Source organism: Salmo trutta, chromosome 5 (genome assembly GCF_901001165.1).
Source record: "Salmo trutta chromosome 5, fSalTru1.1, whole genome shotgun sequence".
Lineage (NCBI taxonomy): Eukaryota > Metazoa > Chordata > Actinopteri > Salmoniformes > Salmonidae > Salmo > Salmo trutta.
In genome coordinates, this window is record NC_042961.1 from 62,766,184 (window position 1) to 62,789,456 (window position 23,273).

A 23,273-nucleotide genomic window follows, 5' to 3' on the forward strand; every position below is an offset into this window, starting at 1 on the left:
GTTAGTGGAGCAGACAGGGTGCAGCCCAGACTCCCAGTACAGGCTATCAGTGAGCTAGTGGAGCTAACATGATGCAGCCCAGACTCCCAGGCTAGCAGTGAGTTAGTGGAGCAGACAGGGTGCAGCCCAGACTCCCAGTACAGGCTAGCAGTGAGCTAGTGGAGCTAACATGATGCAGCCCAGACTCCCAGGCTAGCAGTGAGTTAGTAGAGCTAACATGATGCAGCCCAGACTCCCAGACTAGCAGTGAGCTAGTGGAGCTAACATGATGCAGCCCAGACTCCCAGGCTAGCAGTGAGTTAGTGGTGCTAACATGATGCAGCCCAGACTCCCAGTACAGGCTATCAGTGAGCTAGTGGAGCTAACATGATGCAGCCCAGACTCCCAGGCTAGCAGTGAGTTAATGGAGCTAACATGATGTAGCCCAGACTCCCAGGCTAGCAGTGAGTTAGTGGAGCTAACATGATGCAGCCCAGACTCCCAGGCTAGCAGTGAGTTAGTAGAGCTAACATGATGCAGCCCAGACTCCCAGACTAGCAGTGAGTTAGTGGTGCAGCCCAGACTCCCAGGCTAGCAGTGAGTTATCTGGTGCAGCCCAGACTCCCAGGCTAGCAGTGAGTTAGTGGTGCAGCCCAGACTCCCAGTACAGGCTAGCAGTGAGTTAGTAGAGCTAACATGATGCAGCCCAGACTCCCAGGCTAGCAGTGAGTTAGTGGAGCTAACATGATGCAGCCCAGACTCCCAGGCTAGCAGTGAGTTAGTGGAGCTAACATGATGCAGTCCAGACTCCCAGTACAGGCTAGCAGTGAGTTAGTGGATCTAACATGATGCAGTCTAGACTCCCAGTACAGGCTAGCAGTGACTTAGTGGAGCTAACATGATGCAGCCCAGACTCCCAGGCTAGCAGTGAGTTAGTGGAGCAGACAGGGTGCAGCCCAGACTCCCAGTACAGGCTATCAGTGAGCTAGTGGAGCTAACATGATGCAGCCCAGACTCCCAGGCTAGCAGTGAGTTAGTGGAGCAGACAGGGTGCAGCCCAGACTCCCAGTACAGGCTAGCAGTGAGCTAGTGGAGCTAACATGATGCAGCCCAGACTCCCAGGCTAGCAGTGAGTTAGTAGAGCTAACATGATGCAGCCCAGACTCCCAGACTAGCAGTGAGCTAGTGGAGCTAACATGATGCAGCCCAGACTCCCAGGCTAGCAGTGAGTTAGTGGTGCTAACATGATGCAGCCCAGACTCCCAGTACAGGCTATCAGTGAGCTAGTGGAGCTAACATGATGCAGCCCAGACTCCCAGGCTAGCAGTGAGTTAGTGGAGCTAACATGATGTAGCCCAGACTCCCAGGCTAGCAGTGAGTTAGTGGAGCTAACATGATGCAGCCCAGACTCCCAGGCTAGCAGTGAGTTAGTAGAGCTAACATGATGCAGCCCAGACTCCCAGTACAGGCTAGCAGTGAGCTAGTGGAGCTAACATGATACAGCCCAGACTCCCAGGCTAGCAGTGAGTTAGTGGAGCTAACATGATGCAGCCCAGACTCCCAGGCTATCAGTGAGCTAGTGGAGCTAACATGATGCAGCCCAGACTCCCAGGCTAGCAGTGAGTTAGTGGAGTTAACATGATGCAGCCCAGACTCCCAGGCTAGCAGTGAGTTAGTGGTGCAGACAGGGTGCAGCCCAGACTCCCAGTACAGGCTATCAGTGAGCTAGTGGAGCTAACATGATACAGCCCAGACTCCCAGTGCAGGCTAGCAGTGAGTTAGTGGAGCTAACATGATGCAGCCCAGACTCCCAGTACAGGCTATCAGTGAGCTAGTGGAGCTAACATGATACAGCCCAGACTCCCAGTGCAGGCTAGCAGTGAGTTAGTGGAGCTAACATGATGCAGCCCAGACTCCCAGTACAGGCTAGCAGTGAGTTAGTGGAGCTAACATGATACAGCCCAGACTCCCAGGCTAGCAGTGAGTTAGTGGAGCTAACATGATGCAGCCCAGACTCCCAGGCTAGCAGTGAGTTAGTGGAGCTAACATGATGCAGCCCAGACTCCCAGGCTAGCAGTGAGTTAGTAGAGCTAACATGATGCAGCCCAGACTCCCAGGCTAGCAGTGAGTTAGTGGAGCTAACATGATGCAGCCCAGACTCCCAGTACAGGCTAGCAGTGAGTTAGTGGAGCTAACATGATGCAGCCCAGACTCCCAGTACAGGCTAGCAGTGAGTTAGTGGAGCTAACATGATGCAGCCCAGACTCCCAGTACAGACTAGCAGTGAGTTAGTGGAGCTAACATGATGCAGCCCAGACTCCCAGGCTAGCAGTGAGTTAGTGGAGCTAACATGATGCAGTCCAGACTCCCAGGCTAGCAGTGAGTTAGTGGAGCTAACATGATGCAGTCCAGACTCCCAGTACAGGCTAGCAGTGAGTTAGTGGAGCTAACATGATGCAGTCCAGACTCCCAGTACAGGCTAGCAGTGAGTTAGTGGAGCTAACATGATGCAGCCCAGACTCCCAGGCTAGCAGTGAGTTAGTAGAGCTAACATGATGCAGTCCAGACTCCCAGTACAGACTAGCAGTGAGTTAGTGGAGCTAACATGATGCAGCCCAGACTCCCAGTACAGACTAGCAGTGAGTTAGTGGAGCTAACATGATGCAGCCCAGACTCCCAGGCTAGCAGTGAGTTAGTGGAGCTAACATGATGCAGCCCAGACTCCCAGTACAGGCTAGCAGTGAGTTAGTGGAGCTAACATGATACAGCCCAGACTCCCAGTACAGGCTAGCAGTGAGTTAGTGGAGCTAACATGATGCAGCCCAGACTCCCAGACTAGCAGTGAGTTAGTGGAGCTAACATGATGCAGCCCAGACTCCCAGTACAGGCTAGCAGTGAGTTAGTGGAGCTAACATGATGCAGCCCAGACTCCCAGGCTAGCAGTGAGTTAGTGGAGCTAACATGATGCAGCCCAGACTCCCAGGCTAGCAGTGAGTTAGTGGTGCAGCCCAGACTCCCAGGCTAGCAGTGAGTTATCTGGTGCAGCCCAGACTCCCAGGCTAGCAGTGAGTTAGTGGTGCAGCCCAGACTCCCAGTACAGGCTAGCAGTGAGTTAGTAGAGCTAACATGATGCAGCCCAGACTCCCAGGCTAGCAGTGAGTTAGTGGAGCTAACATGATGCAGCCCAGACTCCCAGGCTAGCAGTGAGTTAGTGGAGCTAACATGATGCAGCCCAGACTCCCAGTACAGGCTAGCAGTGAGTTAGTGGAGCTAACATGATGCAGTCCAGACTCCCAGTACAGGCTAGCAGTGAGTTAGTGGATCTAACATGATGCAGTCTAGACTCCCAGTACAGGCTAGCAGTGACTTAGTGGAGCTAACATGATGCAGCCCAGACTCCCAGGCTAGCAGTGAGTTAGTGGAGCAGACAGGGTGCAGCCCAGACTCCCAGTACAGGCTATCAGTGAGCTAGTGGAGCTAACATGATGCAGCCCAGACTCCCAGGCTAGCAGTGAGTTAGTGGAGCAGACAGGGTGCAGCCCAGACTCCCAGTACAGGCTAGCAGTGAGCTAGTGGAGCTAACATGATGCAGCCCAGACTCCCAGGCTAGCAGTGAGTTAGTAGAGCTAACATGATGCAGCCCAGACTCCCAGACTAGCAGTGAGCTAGTGGAGCTAACATGATGCAGCCCAGACTCCCAGGCTAGCAGTGAGTTAGTGGTGCTAACATGATGCAGCCCAGACTCCCAGTACAGGCTATCAGTGAGCTAGTGGAGCTAACATGATGCAGCCCAGACTCCCAGGCTAGCAGTGAGTTAATGGAGCTAACATGATGTAGCCCAGACTCCCAGGCTAGCAGTGAGTTAGTGGAGCTAACATGATGCAGCCCAGACTCCCAGGCTAGCAGTGAGTTAGTAGAGCTAACATGATGCAGCCCAGACTCCCAGACTAGCAGTGAGTTAGTGGTGCAGCCCAGACTCCCAGGCTAGCAGTGAGTTATCTGGTGCAGCCCAGACTCCCAGGCTAGCAGTGAGTTAGTGGTGCAGCCCAGACTCCCAGTACAGGCTAGCAGTGAGTTAGTAGAGCTAACATGATGCAGCCCAGACTCCCAGGCTAGCAGTGAGTTAGTGGAGCTAACATGATGCAGCCCAGACTCCCAGGCTAGCAGTGAGTTAGTGGAGCTAACATGATGCAGTCCAGACTCCCAGTACAGGCTAGCAGTGAGTTAGTGGATCTAACATGATGCAGTCTAGACTCCCAGTACAGGCTAGCAGTGACTTAGTGGAGCTAACATGATGCAGCCCAGACTCCCAGGCTAGCAGTGAGTTAGTGGAGCAGACAGGGTGCAGCCCAGACTCCCAGTACAGGCTATCAGTGAGCTAGTGGAGCTAACATGATGCAGCCCAGACTCCCAGGCTAGCAGTGAGTTAGTGGAGCAGACAGGGTGCAGCCCAGACTCCCAGTACAGGCTAGCAGTGAGCTAGTGGAGCTAACATGATGCAGCCCAGACTCCCAGGCTAGCAGTGAGTTAGTAGAGCTAACATGATGCAGCCCAGACTCCCAGACTAGCAGTGAGTTAGTAGAGCTAACATGATGCAGCCCAGACTCCCAGACTAGCAGTGAGTTAGTGGTGCAGCCCAGACTCCCAGGCTAGCAGTGAGTTAGTGGTGCAGCCCAGACTCCCAGGCTAGCAGTGAGTTAGTGGTGCAGCCCAGACTCCCAGTACAGGCTAGCAGTGAGTTAGTAGAGCTAACATGATGCAGCCCAGACTCCCAGGCTAGCAGTGAGTTAGTGGAGCTAACATGATGCAGCCCAGACTCCCAGGCTAGCAGTGAGTTAGTGGAGCTAACATGATGCAGCCCAGACTCCCAGTACAGGCTAGCAGTGAGTTAGTGGAGCTAACATGATGCAGCCCAGACTCCCAGGCTAGCAGTGAGTTAGTGGAGCTAACATGATCAGCCCAGACTCCCAGTACAGGCTAGCAGTGAGTTAGTGGAGCTAACATGATGCAGCCCAGACTCCCAGTACAGGCTAGCAGTGAGTTAGTGGAGCTAACATGATGCAGCCCAGACTCCCAGTACAGGCTAGCAGTGAGTTAGTGGAGCTAACATGATGCAGCCCAGACTCCCAGGCTAGCAGTGAGCTAGTGGAGCTAACATGATGCAGCCCAGACTCCCAGACTAGCAGTGAGTTAGTGGTGCTAACAGGATGCAGCCCAGACTCCCAGGCTAGCAGTGAGTTAGTGGTGCAGCCCAGACTCCCAGGCTAGCAGTGAGTTAGTGGTGCAGCCCAGACTCCCAGGCTAGCAGTGAGATAGTGGAGCAGACAGGGTGCAGCCCAGACTCCGAGACTATCAGTGAGTTAGTGGTGCAGCCCAGACTCCCAGGCCAGCAGTGAGTTAGTGGTGCAGCCCAGACTCCCAGGCTAGCAGTGAGTTAGTGGAGCTAACATGATGCAGCCCAGACTCCCAGGCTAGCAGTGAGTTAGTGGTGCAGCCCAGACTCCCAGGCTAGCAGTGAGTTAGTGGAGCTAACATGATGCAGCCCAGACTCCCAGGCTAGCAGTGAGTTAGTGGTGCAGCCCAGACTCCCAGGCTAGCAGTGAGATAGTGGAGCAGGCAGGGTGCAGGCTATAAGAGGTTGGCTACGCTAATAGACAGGCTTGATCTTTGATACACATTTGGCAGAAGTACCGAAAGTAACACAAAATCTAGTACCGAACCGTTTTTCATGTTCTAGTGTCCAAGTACAGACGTTTGGGTATAGGAATACAAACAGGATGTGATTTAACTAACAGGATATTACATCACCATCAATCTTCACCACTAGTATTGGACAGTTGGCCTGGTCGGCACTTCAAACGACACCCTATATAGTTAAAAATGTGTCTCAAAGATCAGTGCAACACTAGTTCTTTATATATCCCTACTTTTAACTATATAGGGTGTCGTTTGAAATGCAGACCAGGCCTACTGTCCAATACTAGTGGTGAAGATTGATGGTGATGTAATATCCTGTTAGTGAAATCACATCCTGTTTCTATTCCTGTGTGGACGTGTGCCCGTCCGTGTGTGTACTTACGGTGTGTGTGTGTGTGTGTGTGTGTGTGTGTGTGTGTGTGTGTGTGTGTGTGTGTGTGCAGCGGCGGCGGCGTCTTGCGGCCAGGAGAGAGAGTGTCCTGAAGTCTCTACAAGGACTTCTCACTAGAAGGAAGGGCCTGAGAAGACAGAGCCTTAAACCTACACGGACACCGTGAGCACACACCTCATGAATACACACACACAGCCCTACACTGCTCTGAGCACACACACACACACACACACACACACTGCCCTACACTGCTCTGAGCAGACACACACACACACTGCCCTACACTGCTCTGAGCACACACACACACACACACACTGCCCTACACTGCTCTGAGCACACACACACACACACACACACTGCCCTACACTGCTCTGAGCAGACACACACACACACACACACTGCCCTACACTGCTCTGAGCAGACACACACACACACTGCCCTACACTGCTCTGAGCAGACACACACACACACACACACTGCCCTACACTGCTCTGAGCAGACACACACACACACACACACACTGCCCTACACTGCTCTGAGCAGACACACACACACACACACTGCCCTACACTGCTCTGAGCAGACACACACACACACACACACTGCCCTACACTGCTCTGAGCAGACACACACACACACACACACACACTGCCCTACACTGCTCTGAGCAGACACACACACACACACACACACACTGCCCTACACTGCTCTGAGCAGACACACACACACACACTACCCTACACTGCTCTGAGCAGACACACACACATACACTACTCTGAAATAATCTACTTTTTTTTTCATCAGGAAAAATGGTGCTGGAGGGAAGAAGAGTAGAAAGACAGGTGGGCAGAAACGGGACAGAAAAACAGGCGGCAAGACAACGGAGAGCAAGACAACAGGCGGCAAGACAACAGGCTGCAAGACAACGGAGAGCAAGACAACAGGCGGCAAGACAACAGGCGGCAAGACAACAGGCGGCAAGACAACAGGCGGCAAGACAACGGAGAGCAAGACAACAGGCTGCAAGACAACGGAGAGCAAGACAACAGGCGGCAAGACAACGGAGAGCAAGACAACAGGCTGCAAGACAACAGGCGGCAAGACAACAGATGAGAAGGTGGAAAGTACGAAAACGGAAGTCAAAAAATTGGAAGGCAAAAAAACTGAATGTAAGAAACCAGAACAAAAGATGGAGAAGAAAGTGGAGCGCAAGAAATCAGCGGAGGCTAAGAAGTCTGAATCGACCCGGTCGGAGGCTAAGAAGTCTGAATCGACCCGGTCGGAGGCTAAGAAGTCTGAATCGACCCGGTCGGAGGCTAAGAAGTCTGAATCGACCCGGTCGGAGGCTAAGAAGTCTGAATCGACCCGGTCGGAGGCTAAGAAGTCTGAATCGACCCGGTCGGAGGCTAAGAAGTCTGAATCGACCCGGTCGGAGGCTAAGAAGTCTGAATCGACCCGGTCGGAGGCTAAGAAGTCTGAATCGACCCGGTCGGAGGCTAAGAAGTCTGAATCGACCCGGTCGGAGGCTAAGTCGTCTGAATCGACCCGGTCGGAGGCTAAGAAGTCTGAATCGACCCGGTCGGAGGCTAAGAAGTCTGAATCGACCCGGTCGGAGGCTAAGAAGCCTGAATCGACCCGGTCGGAGGCTAAGAAGCCTGAATCGACCCGGTCGGAGGCTACGAAGCCTGAATCGACCCGGTCGGAGGCTACGAAGCCTGAATCGACCCGGTCGGAGGCTACGAAGCCTGAATCGACCCGGTCGGAGGCTACGAAGGCTGAATCGACCCGGTCGGAGGCTACGAAGGCTGAATCGACAGAAAAGGTAGAGAGACGACAGGAGGAGGAGCCTAAATCACCTCAGTGAGTACAGGAACGAATAACCTGTCTGTCCTACCTGTCTGTCTGTCCTGTACCTGTCTGTCTGTCCTGTACCTGTACCTGTCTGCTTGCCTGTCTATGTCGGTGATCATAACTAACCATTGGTTGTCTTGTCTGTACCAGGAGAGGTGTACTAGGCGACGGCCAGATAACAGACAGTGTGTCTAAACTACATTCCGCTAAAGAATCTTTCACTCTGACGGACTCCACCCTCCACCGTATACACGGAGACATACGCATCTCTCTGAAGACGGACAACCCTGTGAGTCACCCTTTGGGCTGTTTGAGAAATGTACCCGTTTACCCCCCCCCCCCCCAATTCATCAGGACAATAGTAAGTGTCTGATAGTCCTGGACCAACTCACTATGGTCTATATAACGTCTCTCTGTCTGTCTCTGTGTCTCTCTCTGTCTCTCTCTCTGTCTCTGTCTGTCTCTCAGGACATTAGTAAGTGTCTGACAGCGTTGGACCAACTCAGTATGGTCTATGTAACATCACAACACGTCCAGAGACACAGTGAACTCATCACTACTCTCAGAAAGGTATGACTGCTACCACACACACCCAATAACCACACACACACCTGACTTACAGAGCTTTCATTAAGTATTCAGACCCCTTTACTTTTCCCACATTTTGTTAAGTTACAGCCTTATTCTAAAATTGATTAAATAAATCATGTTCCTCATCAATCTAAACACAATACCCCATAATGAAAAAGCAAAAAATGTGTTTTTAGAAATGTTTGCAAATTCAAAACTGCAATATCACATTGATATAAGTATTCAGACCCTTTACTCAGTACTTTGTTGAAGCACCTTTAGCAGCGATTACAGCCTCGAGTCTTCTTGGGTGTGACGCTACAAGCTTGGTACACCTGTATTTGGGGAGTTTCTACCATTATTCTCTGCAGATCCTCTCGTGCTCTGTCAGGTTGGATGTGGAGCATCGCTGCACAGCTATTTTCAGGTCTCTCCAGAGATGTTCGATCAGGTTCAAGTCCGGGCTCTGACTGGGCCACTCAAGGACATTCAGAGACTTGTCCCGAAGCCACTCCTGCATTGATTTGGCTGTGTGCTTAGTGTCGTTGTCCTGTTGGAAGGTGAACCTTCTACCCAGTTTGAGGTCCAGAGAGCTCTGAAGCAGGTTTTCATCAAGGATCTCTCAGAACTTTGCTCTTTTCATGGATTCTGACTAGTCTCTCAGTCCCTGCCGCTGAAAAACATCCCCACAGCATGATGCTGCCACCACCATGCTTCACTGTAGTGATGGTGCCAGGATTTTTCCAGACATGACGCTTGGCATTCAGGCCAAAGCGTTAAATATTGGTTTCATCAGACCAGAGAATCTTGTTTCTCATGTTCTGAGAGTCTTTAGGTGCCTTTTGGCAAAGTCCAAGCGGGCTGTCATGTGCCTTTTACTGAGGAGTGGCTTCCGTCTGGCCACTCTACCATAAAGGCCTGATTGGTGGAGTGCTGCAGAGATGGTTGTCCTTCTGGATGGTTCTCCCATCTCCACAGAGGAACACTAGAGCTCTGTCAGAGTGACCATCTGGTTCTTGGTCACCTCCCTGACCAAGGCCCTTCAAATCAAATTTATTTATATAGCCCTTCGTACATCAGCTGAAATCTCAAAGTGCTGTACAGAAACCCAGCCTAAAACCCCAAACAGCAAGCAATGCATGTGAAAGAAGCACGGTGGCTGGGAAAAACTCCCTAGGAAAAACTCCTGAGAAAGGCCAAAAACCTAGGAAGAAACCTAGAGAGGAACCAGGCTATGAGGGGTGGCCAGTCCTCTTCTGGCTGTGCCGGGTGGATATTATAACAGAACATGGTCAAGATGTTAAAATGTTCGTAAATGACCAGCATGGTCAAATAATAATAATCATAGTAATTGTCGAGGGTGCAACAAGCACGTCCGGTGAACAGGTCAGGGTTCCGTAGCCGCAGGCAGAACAGTTGAAACTGGAGCAGCAGCATGGCCAGGTGGACTGGGGACAGCAAGGAGTCATCATGCCAGGTAGTCCTGAGGCATGGTCCTAGGGCTCAGGTCCTCCGAGAGAAAGAAAGAAAGAAAGAAAGAGAGAATTAGAGAGAGCATATTTACATTCACACAGGACACCGGATAAGACAAGAGAATACTCCAGATGTAACAGACTGACCCTAGCCCCCCGACACAAACTACTGCAGCATAAATACTGGAGGCTGAGACAGGAGGGATCAGAAGACACTGTGGCCCCATCCGATGATACCCCCGGACAGGGCCAAACAGGCATGATATAACCCCACCCACTTTGCCAAAGCACAGCCCCCACACCACTAGAGGGATATCTACAACCACCAACTTACCGTCCGAAGACAAGGCCGAGTATAGCCCACAAAGATGTCCGCCACGGCACAACCCAAGGGGGGGGGCGCCAACCCAGACAGGAAGACCACGTCAGTGGCTCAACCTACTCAAGTGACGCACCCCTCCCATGGACGGCATGGAAGAACACCAGTAAGTCAGTGACTCAGCCCCTGTAAAAGGGTTAGAGGCAGAGAATCCCAGTGGGAAGAGGGGAACCGACAAGGCAGAGACAGCAAGGGCGGTTCGTTGCTCCAGCCTTTCCGTTCACCTTCACACTCCTGGGCCAGACTATACTTAATCATAGGACCTACTGAAGAGATAAGTCTTCAGTAAAGACTTAAAGGTTGAGACTGAGTCTGCGTCTCTCACATGGGTAGGCAGACCATTCCATAAAAATGGAGCTCTATAGGAGAAAGCCCTACCTCCAGTCGTTTGCTTAGAAATTCTAGGGACAATTAGGAGGCCTGCGTCTTGTGACCGTAGCGTACGTGTAGGTATGTACGGCAGGACCAAATCGGAAAGATAGGTAGGAGCAAGCCCATGTAATGCTTTGTAGGTTAGCAGTAAAACCTTGAAATCAGCCCTTGCCTTAACAGGAAGCCAGTGTAGGGAAGCTAGCACTGGAGTAATATGATCAAATTTTTTGGTTCTAGTCAGGATTCTAGCAGCCGTATTTAGCACTAACTGAAGTTTGTTTAGTGCTTTATCCGGGTAGCCGGAAAGTAGAGCATTGCAGTAGTCGAGCCTAGAAGTAACAAAAGCATGGATTAATTTTTCTGCGTCATTTTTGGACAGAAAGTTTCTGATTTTTGCAATGTTACGTAGATGGAAAAAAGCTGTCCTTGAAGCAGTCTTGATATGTTCTTCAAAAGAGAGATCAGGGTCCAGAGTAACGCCGAGGTCCTTCACAGTTTTATTTGAGACGACTGTACAACCATCCAGATTAATTGTCAGATTCAACAGAAGATCTCTTTGTTTCTTGGGACCTAGGACAAGCATCTCTGTTTTGTCCGAGTTTAAAAGTAGAAAATTTGCAGCCATCCACTTCCTTATGTCTGAAACACAGGCTTCTAGCGAGAGCAATTTTGGGGCTTCACCATGTTTCATTGAAATGTACAGCTGTGTGTCGTCCGCATAGCAGTGAAATTTAACATTATGTTTTCGAATGACATCCCCAAGAGGTAAAATATATAGTGAAAACAATAGTGGTCCTAGAACGGAACCTTGAGGAACACCGAAATTTACAATTGATTTGTCAGAGGACGAAACTGATTTCTCAGTTTGGCCGGGTGGCCAGATCTAGAAAGAGCCTTGGTGGTTCCAAACTTCTTCCATTTAAGAATGATGGAGGCCACTGTGTCCTTGGGGACCTTCAATGCTGCAGAAATGTTTTGGTACCCTTCCCCAGATCTGTGCATCAACACAATCCTGTCTCGGAGCTCTACAGATAATTCCTTCGACCTGATGGCTTGGTTTTTGCTCTGACATGCTCTGTCAACTGTGGGACCTTATATAGACAGGTGTGTGCCTTTCCAAATCATGTCCAATCAATTGAGTTTACCACAGGTGGACTCTAATCAAATTGTAGAAACATCTCAAGGATGATCAATGGAAACATGATCCACATGAGCTCAATTTCAAGTCTCATAGCAAAGAGTCTGAATACTTACGGAAATAAGGTATCTGTTTTTTTACTTTTAATACATTTTCAAAAATGTCTAAACCTGTTTTCGCTTTGTCATTATGGAGTATTGTGTGTAGATTGAGGGAAATGTTTTAAGTAATCAATTTTGGAATAAGGTTAGAACTTAACAAAATGTTGAAAAAGTCAAGGGGTCTGAATACTTTCCGAACCACACACAGCTGAAATATATGTATATAGTACCAGGCAAATGTTTGGACACACCTACTCATTCCAGGGTTTTTCTTTATTTTTACTATTTTCTACATTGTAGAATAATAGTGAAGACGTCAACACTATTAAATAACACATATAGAATCATGTAGTAACCAAATAAGTGTTAAACAAATCTTAATATATTTTATATTTTAGATTCTTCAATGTAGCCACCCTTTGCCTTGATGACAGCTTTGCACACTTGGCATTCTCTCAACCAGCTTCATGAGGTGGTCACCTGGAATGCAGGTGGATATTAGACCGGTGGAAAGCTGTCCTTTTGGTCTGATTAGTCCAAATTTGTGATTTTTGGTTCCAACCACTGTGTCTTTGTGAGATGCAGAGTAGGTGAATGAATGATCTCCACGTGTGTGGTTCCCACCGTGAAGCATGGAGGAGGAGGTGTGATGGTGCTTTGCTGAATCGATCAATAAACCGTTCTGTCTGCTGGTGACACTGTGTGATTTATTTAGAATTTAAGGCACACTTAACTAGCATGGCTACCACAGCATTCTGCAGCGATATGCCATCCCATCTGATTAGCGCTTAGTGGGACAATCATTTGTTTTTCAACATGACAATTACCCAACACACCTCCTGACTGTGTAAGGGCTACTTGACCAAGAAGTAATGGAGTGCTGCATCAGATGACCTGGCCTCCACAATCACCCAACATCAACCCAATGAGATGGTTTGGGATGAGTTGAACTGCAGAGTGAAGGAAAAGCAGCCAACAAGTGCTCAGCATATGTGGGACCTCCTTCAAGACTGTTGGAAAAGCATTCCTCATGAAGCTGGTTGAGAGAATGCCAAGAGTGTGCAAATCTGTCATCAAGGCAAAGGGTGGCTACTTTGAAGAATCTCAAATATATTTTGATTTGTTTAACACTTTTTTTTGGTTACTACATGATTCCATATGTGTTATTTCATAGTTTTTATGTCTTCACTATTATTCTACAATGTAGAAAATAGTAAAAATAAAGAAAAACCCTGGAATGAGTAGGTGTGTCCAAACTTTTGACTGGTACTTTACATCCAATAACTACACACACACCTGACATGCAGACAATAACTACACACACACACACACTTCACTCCTTTACCACGTACACACACCTAACCACAACTGTGCTTCCCAGATGCGTCGTTTCCGCAGTAACCAGGACGTGATGGACAAGGCGTCGATGCTCTACAACCGCTTCAAGAACGCGTTCCTATTGGTTAACGACAAGGATAACGTCATCAGCCCCGAGTTCCTCCGCTCGCTCCTGGAGGAGAAAGAGAGAGAGGAGGAGGAGAGGGTGGAGAGATGGAGGGAGAAACAGAAGAGGAGAGGGGAGGTGCTGCAGGAGGTTCGCAGGAGAATGAGTCAACTGGAAGAGAGAAGGGGAGGAGAGAAGGGAGTCGTCGCGACTGAGAAGAAGGAAGAGGGGCTGCCAGAGGAGGGGCTGCCGGAGGAGGGGCTGCCGGAGGATGGAAGCTCCGAACTACAATAGAATCATCCTGAGCTCCGCTGGGAGAACCGAGCAGGGTGAAGTTGCCCTTAGACTCTGATCTTGGTGCAGGTTACAATTTTCTACCACTAATGGTTGAAGGTTAAATATTTGGGGAGGGAAACTGATTCTAGATCTGTTCCTGGTGGGGACAGAACAATGGAACATACCAACTCAGAATCAGAGGGGGGTGAACACGGAACATACCAACTGTCCAACTGGGGTTATGTTGTTTCTTAACCCTTCCTTGTCCACTCAAGAGTATTTGGAAAACCTCCTCACCCATATTCATTGGTGCACACCGTTTAAAAAAAAACATTGCAGACGTTTTGCAATGGAAAAGGACAACGAGTGTTTGTTTTTTCTTTGACAAGTTCAGGTTGTTAAGTCTTGTAGTGAATAGGGCTCGGGTGTTTTCTTAAAGACAGACTGACCTGTGGAGTGTCTTAAGTCTCTCTCCTTTCCCTGAGGATTTAGAGGAGAAGTTTTCCTCTGATGCTTTTAATAAAGAAGCCCTACTAATAGAAACCAGAGAATAGTTCAGTCTACAAATGTTTTTACTTTCCTGATGGTTTTTATTTTTTATTATTTTTTATACCTTGTATGTTCTCTTAAATACTTTCCTGATGGTTGTCATTGTTTTTTTTATACCTTGTATGTTCTCTTAAATACTATACTTCATGTTGTTGTATAGTTTTAACGGTGATGTGTAGACTTCATTCTACTTAGCCTGGATTCTACTTTTGCTCGTATTCTTTTCCTGCAATACGTAGCCTAGTTACCACATTGGATTATTGCTTTAGCCAGATGGCTAGTTTGGCTAGTTGTCTGAACCAGATCTGCTTCAGACAGGTAATATTACCCTTCAGGTATCTCCCGTTCAATAGCCATCACTGCTCATGGTTGTAAACCAACCCCCCCAGAGAGCAAGTAGCGCACAAGCTGCCATGTTGAATTGAAGCACCGGAAGGAATGTCCAGAGAAATTGAAGCAAAGACTACATTGTCAACGAGATATTCCACTATAGTCAGTAAATCAGCGTTGCCTGTGAGTACTCTGTTTAAAAAGTCTGGCTGATTCATTCCAGGACAGACAGCATTATATTTTAACCCCCCTTGATTTAACTGCAGTGATACTTGTTTTCACACACACACACAGAGACAGAGAGACACAGACAGGAGTTGTACTGTTCTGTGAATGGTTTTTAAAGGGGTGAAACAAACACTTTGGTTTGACACTGTGGAGTAGATTGCTACACTTTTAGATATGTTTTACAGTTGTCATTTTACTGGTATAAAAGTTAGCATTAATTCAGGTTACACTGTCATCAATAAACCGTTCTGTCACGTTATTAATGAGTATTAATTCAGGTTACACTGTCATCAATAAACCGTTCTGTCACGTTATTAATGAGTATTAATTCAGGTTACACTGTCATCAATAAACCGTTCTGTCACGTTATTAATGAGTATTAATTCAGGTTACACTGTCATCAATAAACCGTTCTGTCACGTTATTAATGAGTATTAATTCAGGTTACACTGTCATCAATAAACCGTTCTGCATAAGATGAGAATCAGATGGTTTCTTGTGTGTTTTCGGGACAGACGTTTAGTAATCTATAACTTGCTAGCGTTTTTTTTAATTTAAGGAATACAAATAGGCCTATTTCAATGAAAAATGCTTTTGTCTAAAAAAATAAAAATGTAATACAATTGTGTGACATTTCTACATAACATTTACATTTGACATTTTAGGACAGTTTTTATAAGGGTGGCCAATAAGTAGCCTACACCCGTTAAACACCTGTAGCTTGTTGTCGGTCAGTCGAAGCGGAAACAGCGTCTGAAGCGGCGCGGTGTGGAGCGGGACATTTCTAATCAATACAACATGGAATTAAAACGACATTGGCTGTTTTAATATGTTACCTTTGTTTTAACTAGGCGAGTTAGTTAAGAACAAATTCTTATTTACAATGACGGCCTACACCGGACAAACCCGGACGCCAATTGTGTGCCGCCCTATGGGACTCCCAATCACAGCTGGTTGTGATACAGCCTGGATTCGAACCAGGAAAGCCTCTAGCACTGAGATGCAGTGTTTTTAGACCGCTGCGCCACTCGGGAATACGAATGGAGTTGTTATAGACAAGGATGAGAAGCACAGCAAAATGGACTGAATTAGACTTGCTAAATTAGCTACCGAGCTGGCTACTGTAGGTGACTAGCTTAACATACATTTGATGCAGTCGAGACAGACTACCCGATGAGATGCTAGGTAACCTATGGCAGATCTTGTTCGCGCTAAACGATTAGCATGTGAAACAGATGTTAATATGCCAAAGCAACTGGGGAAAAAGTCAATTTAATAAAAAGTGGGTAACACTTGACACCCAGCGTCATAGTACGTTATGACACGGTCATAACCTGTTATATTGCCATAACACTGTCATGACACCTAGTTAGACCTGTTGTGACACATTTACATTATTTTATGGCTGGTTATGACACCTACATAAAGTGTGAAAACCCACAAAAACCCAACCACACAGCTGGTCCCCAGGCAGTTGTTGTATTTTGCACAGAAGTTCACAAGCGAAAGGGGAAAAAGGTTAGAGAGAGAGAGCACAGATGCGAGAATGAATTATACATCATACAACAAACTAAATGGTTTATATAAGCGTACATTGGTAAAATTCCCTCTCCCGATTTCAGAGCCCTCTCGTCTGAGTGCACCGGGGCGCGGAATAACCGATGAATTACAAACACTCAACACCGGTTAAAGTATGTCCGGTGTAACCGAACGCTTTGGATAACAGGAAAACAGCCTAATCGTGTCTGGAAGTAGCTAGTCAATGTTAACCGGTTAGTTTGGGTGCTTTAATAACATCCGTTGTGAGGAGCAAACCCATCTCCTGAGATAGAGAGTTAAGGTGTGCGCTCTGAACGCAACGCGTTGACGGACACCTAAAGAGCGCATTCCGACTACACTGTGACTGTTGGTTATCTCTCGGTGGGATCCGGTGTGTATTCATTACGTCGATTCGGTTAAAACGTTTCTAAAAAACAGGTCACACATCTTGCTGCTGTGATGGCACACTGTGGTATTTCACTTAACTGTGGTATTTTACTTTCACTTTCATTCTTTGTGTATCTGTGTAATCTGAGGGAAATATGTGTCTCTAATATGGTCCTACATTTGGCAGGAGGTTAGGAAGTGCAGCTCAGTTTCCACCTCATTTTGTGGGCAGTGTGCACATAGCCTGTCTTCTCTTGAGAGCCAGGTCTGCCTAAGGCGGCCTTTCTCAATAGCAAGGCTATGCTCACTGAGTCTGTACATAGTCAAAGATTTGCTTAAGTTTGGGTCAGTCACAGTGGTCAGGTATTCTGCCACTGTGTTCTCTCTGTTTAGGGCCAAATAGCATTCTAGTTTGCTCTGTTTTTTGTTAATTCTTTCCAATGTGTCAAGTAATTATCTTTTTGTTTTCTCATGATTTGGTTGGGTTTAATTGTGTTGCTGTCCTGGGGCTCTGTGGGGACTCTTCTCCAGGTTCATCTCTTTGTAGGTGAAGGCTTTGTTGAATCCAGTTATAGCAGGTTGTAGAATTGAATTGCTATTTTCTGGATTTTAATCATTAGTGGGAATTGTCCTAATTATGAACAGCATGCATTATTTGGTGTTTTACCCAGAGGATGTTTTTGCAGAATTCTTCATGCAGTCTCAATTTGGTGTTTTGTCCCATTTTGTGAATTCTTGGTTGGTGAGCGGACCCCAGACCTCACAACCACAAAGGACAATGGATTATGTAACTGATTCAAGTATTTTTAGCCAGATCCTAATTGGTATGTCGAATTTTATGTTCCTTTTTTAAAATACTGTTTTACCCAATTTCATTGTATCCAATTGGTAGTTACAGTCTTGTTCCATCGCTGTAACTCCTGTACGGACTGGGGAGAGATGAAGGTCGAGAGCCGTGCATCCTCCGAAACACAACCCAACCAACAAGACTGCTTCTTGACACAATGCACATCCAACCAGGAAGCCAGCTGCACCAGCATGTCGGAGGAAACACCGTACACCTGGTGACTGTGTCAGCATGCATTGCCCCCGGCCCGGCCCGCCACAGGAGTCGCTAGAGCGAGATGAACATCCCTGCCGGCCAACGCTGGGCCGATTGTGCGCCACCCCATGGGTCTCCCGGTCGCGGCCAGCTGCGACAGAGTCTGGACTCGAACCCAGAATCTCTAGTGGCACAGCTAGCACTGCGATGCACTGCCTTAGACCACTGTGCCACTCGGTAGGCTGTAAATGTTAATTTTGATGGCGTAGAAGGTCCTTCTTGCCTTGTCTCTCAGATCGTTCACAGCTTTGTGGAAGTTACCTGTGGCGTTGATGTTTAGGCTAAGGTAGATTAACTGTCAGGGCCCAAATCTGTGCAGAAGATCTAGGTGCTGCTGTAGGCCCTCCTTGGTTGGGGACAGATCTAGGTGCTGCTGTAGGCCCTCCTTGGTTTGGGGACAGATCTAGGTGCTGCTGTAGGCCCTCCTTGGTTGGGGACAGATCTAGGTGCTGCTGTAGGCCCTCCTTGGTTGGGGACAGATCTAGGTGCTGCTGTAGGCCCTCCTTGGTTGGGGACAGATCTAGGTGCTGCTGTAGGCCCTCCTTGGTTGGGGACAGATCTAGGTGCTGCTGTAGGCCCTCCTTGGTTGGGGACAGATCTAGGTGCTGCTGTAGGCCCTCCTTGGTTGGGGACAGATCTAGGTGCTGCTGTAGGCCCTCCTTGGTTGGGGACAGATCTAGGTGCTGCTGTAGGCCCTCCTTGGTTGGGGACAGATCTAGGTGCTGCTGTAGGCCCTCCTTGGTTGGGGACAGATCTAGGTGCTGCTGTAGGACCTCCTTGGTTGGGGACAGAAGCACCAGATCATCAGCAAACAGGAGACATTTGACTTCAGGTTCTAGAGTGCTGCAGACTGTTCTAGAACCCTCGTCAAAATTGAGTCAAAAGCTTTTTTGAAATCAACAAAGCATGAGAAGACTTTGGTTTTGTTTTGTTTTGTGTTGTTTGTGAATTAGGGTGTGCAGGGTGAATACGTGGTCTGTCGTATGAGGTCAGTGATAAAGTAGTCTACAGTACTACTGCCAAGAGATGAGCTATAGGTGTACCTACCATAGGAGTCCCCTCGACGCCTACCATTGACTATATACAGACCCAGCGTCCGACAGAGCTGCAGGAGTTGTGACCCATTTTTGTTGGTTATGTTGTCATAGTTGTGTCTAGGGGGGCATATGGGGGAGGGAATGCTGTCACCTCCAGGTAGGTGTTTGTCCCCCTGTGTGCTGAGGGTGTCAGGTTCTTGTCCAGTTCTGGCATTTAGGTCGCCACAGACTAGTACATGTCCCTGGGCCTGGAAATGGTTGATTTCCCCCTCTAGGATGGAGAAGCTGTCGTCATTAAAGTATGGGGGATTCTATTGGGAGGACATGGGTAGTACACAGGAGGACATTTTTCTCTGTTGAGAAAATCCTTATTAAATTCTAGCCAAATGTATAATGTTCCTATTTTGATTAATTTAATAGAGTGGGTAAGGTCTGCTCTATACCAGATTAGCATACCCACTGAGTCTCTTCCCTGTTTCACACCTGGTAGTTTGGTGGATGGGACTACCAGCTCTCTGTAACCTAGAGGACAACCAGTGGGTCCATCTCCTCTATACCACCCACCTGGTAGTGTGGTGGATGGGACTACCAGCTCTCTGTAACCTAGAGGGTAACCAGTGGGTCCATCTCCTCTATACCACCTGGTAGTGTGGTGGATGGGACTACCAGCTCTCTGTAACCTAGAGGACAACCAGTGGGTCCATCTCCTCTATACCACCTGGTAGTGTGGTGGATGGGACTACCAGCTCTCTGTAACCTAGAGGACAACCAGTGGGTCCATCTCCTCTATACCACCTGGTAGTGTGGTGGATGGGACTACCAGCTCTCTGTAACCTAGAGGGCAACCAGTGGGTCCATCTCCTCTATACCACCTGGTAGTGTGGTGGATGGGACTACCAGCTCTTTGTAACCTAGAGGGCAACCAGTGGATCCATCTCCTCTATACCACCCACCTGGTAGTGTGGTGGATGGGACTACCAGCTCTCTGTAACCTAGAGGGCAAACAGTGGATCCATCTCCTCTATACCACCCACCTGGTAGTGTGGTGGATGGGACTACCAGCTCTCTGTAACCTAGAGGGCAAACAGTGGGTCCGTCTCCTCTATACCACCTGGTAGTTTGGTGGATGGGACTACCAGCTCTCTATAACCTAGAGGGCAAACAGTGGGTCCGTCTCCTCTATACCACCTGGTAGTTTGGTGGATGGGACTACCAGCTCTCTGTAACCTAGAGGACAACCAGTGGGTCCATCTCCTCTATACCACCTGGTAGTGTGGTGGATGGGACTACCAGCTCTCTGTAACCTAGAGGACAACCAGTGGGTCCATCTCCTCTATACCACCTGGTAGTGTGGTGGATGGGACTACCAGCTCTCTGTAACCTAGAGGACAACCAGTGGGTCCATCTCCTCTATACCACCTGGTAGTGTGGTGGATGGGACTACCAGCTCTCTGTAACCTAGAGGGCAAACAGTGGGTCCGTCTCCTCTATACCACCTGGTAGTGTGGTGGATGGGACTACCAGCTCTCTGTAACCTAGAGGACAACCAGTGGGTCCGTCTCCTCTATACCACCTGGTAGTGTGGTGGATGGGACTACCAGCTCTCTGTAACCTAGAGGGCAACCAGTGGGTCCATCTCCTCTATACCACCTGGTAGTGTGGTGGATGGGACTACCAGCTCTCTGTAACCTAGAGGACAACCAGTGGGTCCGTCTCCTCTATACCACCTGGTAGTGTGGTGGATGGGACTACCAGCTCTCTGTAACCTAGAGGGCAACCAGTGGGTCCATCTCCTCTATACCACCCACCTGGTAGTGTGGTGGATGGGACTACCAGCTCTCTGTAACCTAGAGGACAACCAGTGGGTCCATCTCCTCTATACCACCTGGTAGTGTGGTGGATGGGACTACCAGCTCTCTGTAACCTAGAGGGCAACCAGTGGGTCCATCTCCTCTATACCACCCACCTGGTAGTGTGGTGGATGGGACTACCAGCTCTCTGTAACCTAGAGGGCAAACAGTGGGTCCGTCTCCTCTATACCACCTGGTAGTTTGGTGGATGGGACTACCAGCTCTCTGTAACCTAGAGGGTAACCAGTGGGTCCATCTCCTCTATACCACCTGGTAGTTTGGTGGATGGGACTACCAGCTCTCTGTAACCTAGAGGACAACCAGTGGGTCCATCTCCTCTATACCACCTGGTAGTGTGGTGGATGGGACTACCAGCTCTCTGTAACCTAGAGGACAACCAGTGGGTCCGTCTCCTCTATACCACCCACCTGGTAGTGTGGTGGATGGGACTACCAGCTCTCTGTAACCTAGAGGACAACCAGTGGGTCCATCTCCTCTATACCACCTGGTAGTTTGGTGGATGGGACTACCAGCTCTCTGTAACCTAGAGGACAACCAGTGGGTCCATCTCCTCTATACCACCTGGTAGTGTGGTGGATGGGACTACCAGCTCTCTGTAACCTAGAGGACAACCAGTGGGTCCGTCTCCTCTATACCACCTGGTAGTGTGGTGGATGGGACTACCAGCTCTCTGTAACCTAGAGGGCAACCAGTGGGTCCATCTCCTCTATACCACCTGGTAGTGTGGTGGATGGGACTACCAGCTCTCTGTAACCTAGAGGACAACCAGTGGGTCCGTCTCCTCTATACCACCCACCTGGTAGTGTGGTGGATGGGACTACCAGCTCTCTGTAACCTAGAGGGCAACCAGTGGGTCCATCTCCTCTATACCACCCACCTGGTAGTGTGGTGGATGGGACTACCAGCTCTCTGTAACCTAGAGGGCAACCAGTGGGTCCGTCTCCTCTATACCACCCACCTGGTAGTGTGGTGGATGGGACTACCAGCTCTCTGTAACCTAGAGGACAACCAGTGGGTCCGTCTCCTCTATACCACCCACCTGGTAGTGTGGTGGATGGGACTACCAGCTCTCTGTAACCTAGAGGACAACCAGTGGGTCCGTCTCCTCTATACCACCTGGTAGTGTGGTGGATGGGACTACCAGCTCTCTGTAACCTAGAGGGCAACCAGTGGGTCCGTCTCCTCTATACCACCTGGTAGTGTGGTGGATGGGACTACCAGCTCTCTGTAACCTAGAGGACAACCAGTGGGTCCGTCTCCTCTATACCACCTGGTAGTGTGGTGGATGGGACTACCAGCTCTCTGTAACCTAGAGGGCAACCAGTGGGTCCATCTCCTCTATACCACCTGGTAGTGTGGTGGATGGGACTACCAGCTCTCTGTAACCTAGAGGACAACCAGTGGGTCCGTCTCCTCTATACCACCTGGTAGTGTGGTGGATGGGACTACCAGCTCTCTGTAACCTAGAGGGCAACCAGTGGGTCCGTCTCCTCTATACCACCTGGTAGTGTGGTGGATGGGACTACCAGCTCTCTGTAACCTAGAGGGCAACCAGTGGGTCCGTCTCCTCTATACCACCTGGTAGTGTGGTGGATGGGACTACCAGCTCTCTGTAACCTAGAGGGAAACCAGTGGGTCCATCTCCTCTATACCACCTGGTAGTGTGGTGGATGGGACTACCAGCTCTCTGTAACCTAGAGGACAACCAGTGGGTCCGTCTCCTCTATACCACCCACCTGGTAGTGTGGTGGATGGGACTACCAGCTCTCTGTAACCTAGAAGACAACCAGTGGGTCCGTCTCCTCTATACCACCTGGTAGTTTGGTGGATGGGACTACCAGCTCTCTGTAACCTAGAGGACAACCAGTGGGTCCATCTCCTCTATACCACCCACCTGGTAGTGTGGTGGATGGGACTACCAGCTCTCTGTAACCTAGAGGACAACCAGTGGGTCCATCTCCTCTATACCACCTGGTAGTGTGGTGGATGGGACTACCAGCTCTCTGTAACCTAGAGGACAACCAGTGGGTCCGTCTCCTCTATACCACCTGGTAGTGTGGTGGATGGGACTACCAGCTCTCTGTAACCTAGAGGACAACCAGTGGGTCCATCTCCTCTATACCACCCACCTGGTAGTGTGGTGGATGGGACTACCAGCTCTCTGTAACCTAGAGGGCAACCAGTGGGTCCATCTCCTCTATACCACCTGGTAGTGTGGTGGATGGGACTACCAGCTCTCTGTAACCTAGAGGACAACCAGTGGGTCCATCTCCTCTATACCACCTGGTAGTGTGGTGGATGGGACTACCAGCTCTCTATAACCTAGAGGGCAACCAGTGGGTCCGTCTCCTCTATACCACCTGGTAGTGTGGTGGATGGGACTACCAGCTCTCTGTAACCTAGAGGGCAACCAGTGGGTCCATCTCCTCTATACCACCTGGTAGTGTGGTGGATGGGACTACCAGCTCTCTGTAACCTAGAGGACAACCAGTGGGTCCGTCTTCTCTATACCATGTTTCTTGTAGGATGACAATGTCTGTATTTTCCCATTTCTTTGATT

General features: G+C 49.1%; 1 protein-coding gene across 1 annotated transcript in view; it reads left to right on the top strand.

The window, feature by feature from the left end:
* Window positions 1-15,261, top strand: part of psip1b (PC4 and SFRS1 interacting protein 1b) — a 37,846-nt gene extending 22,585 nt beyond the window's left edge. Inside the window, exons 10-15 of the mRNA XM_029754909.1 lie at window positions 5,991-6,229; window positions 6,872-7,011; window positions 7,057-7,927; window positions 8,069-8,207; window positions 8,387-8,488; window positions 13,332-15,261. Of these exons, the coding sequence (XP_029610769.1) occupies window positions 5,991-6,229; window positions 6,872-7,011; window positions 7,057-7,927; window positions 8,069-8,207; window positions 8,387-8,488; window positions 13,332-13,688 (1,848 nt within the window). The 3' untranslated portion in view covers window positions 13,689-15,261. The remainder of the gene's footprint in view (window positions 1-5,990; window positions 6,230-6,871; window positions 7,012-7,056; window positions 7,928-8,068; window positions 8,208-8,386; window positions 8,489-13,331) is intronic.
* The last annotated feature ends 8,012 nt before the right edge of the window (window positions 15,262-23,273 follow it).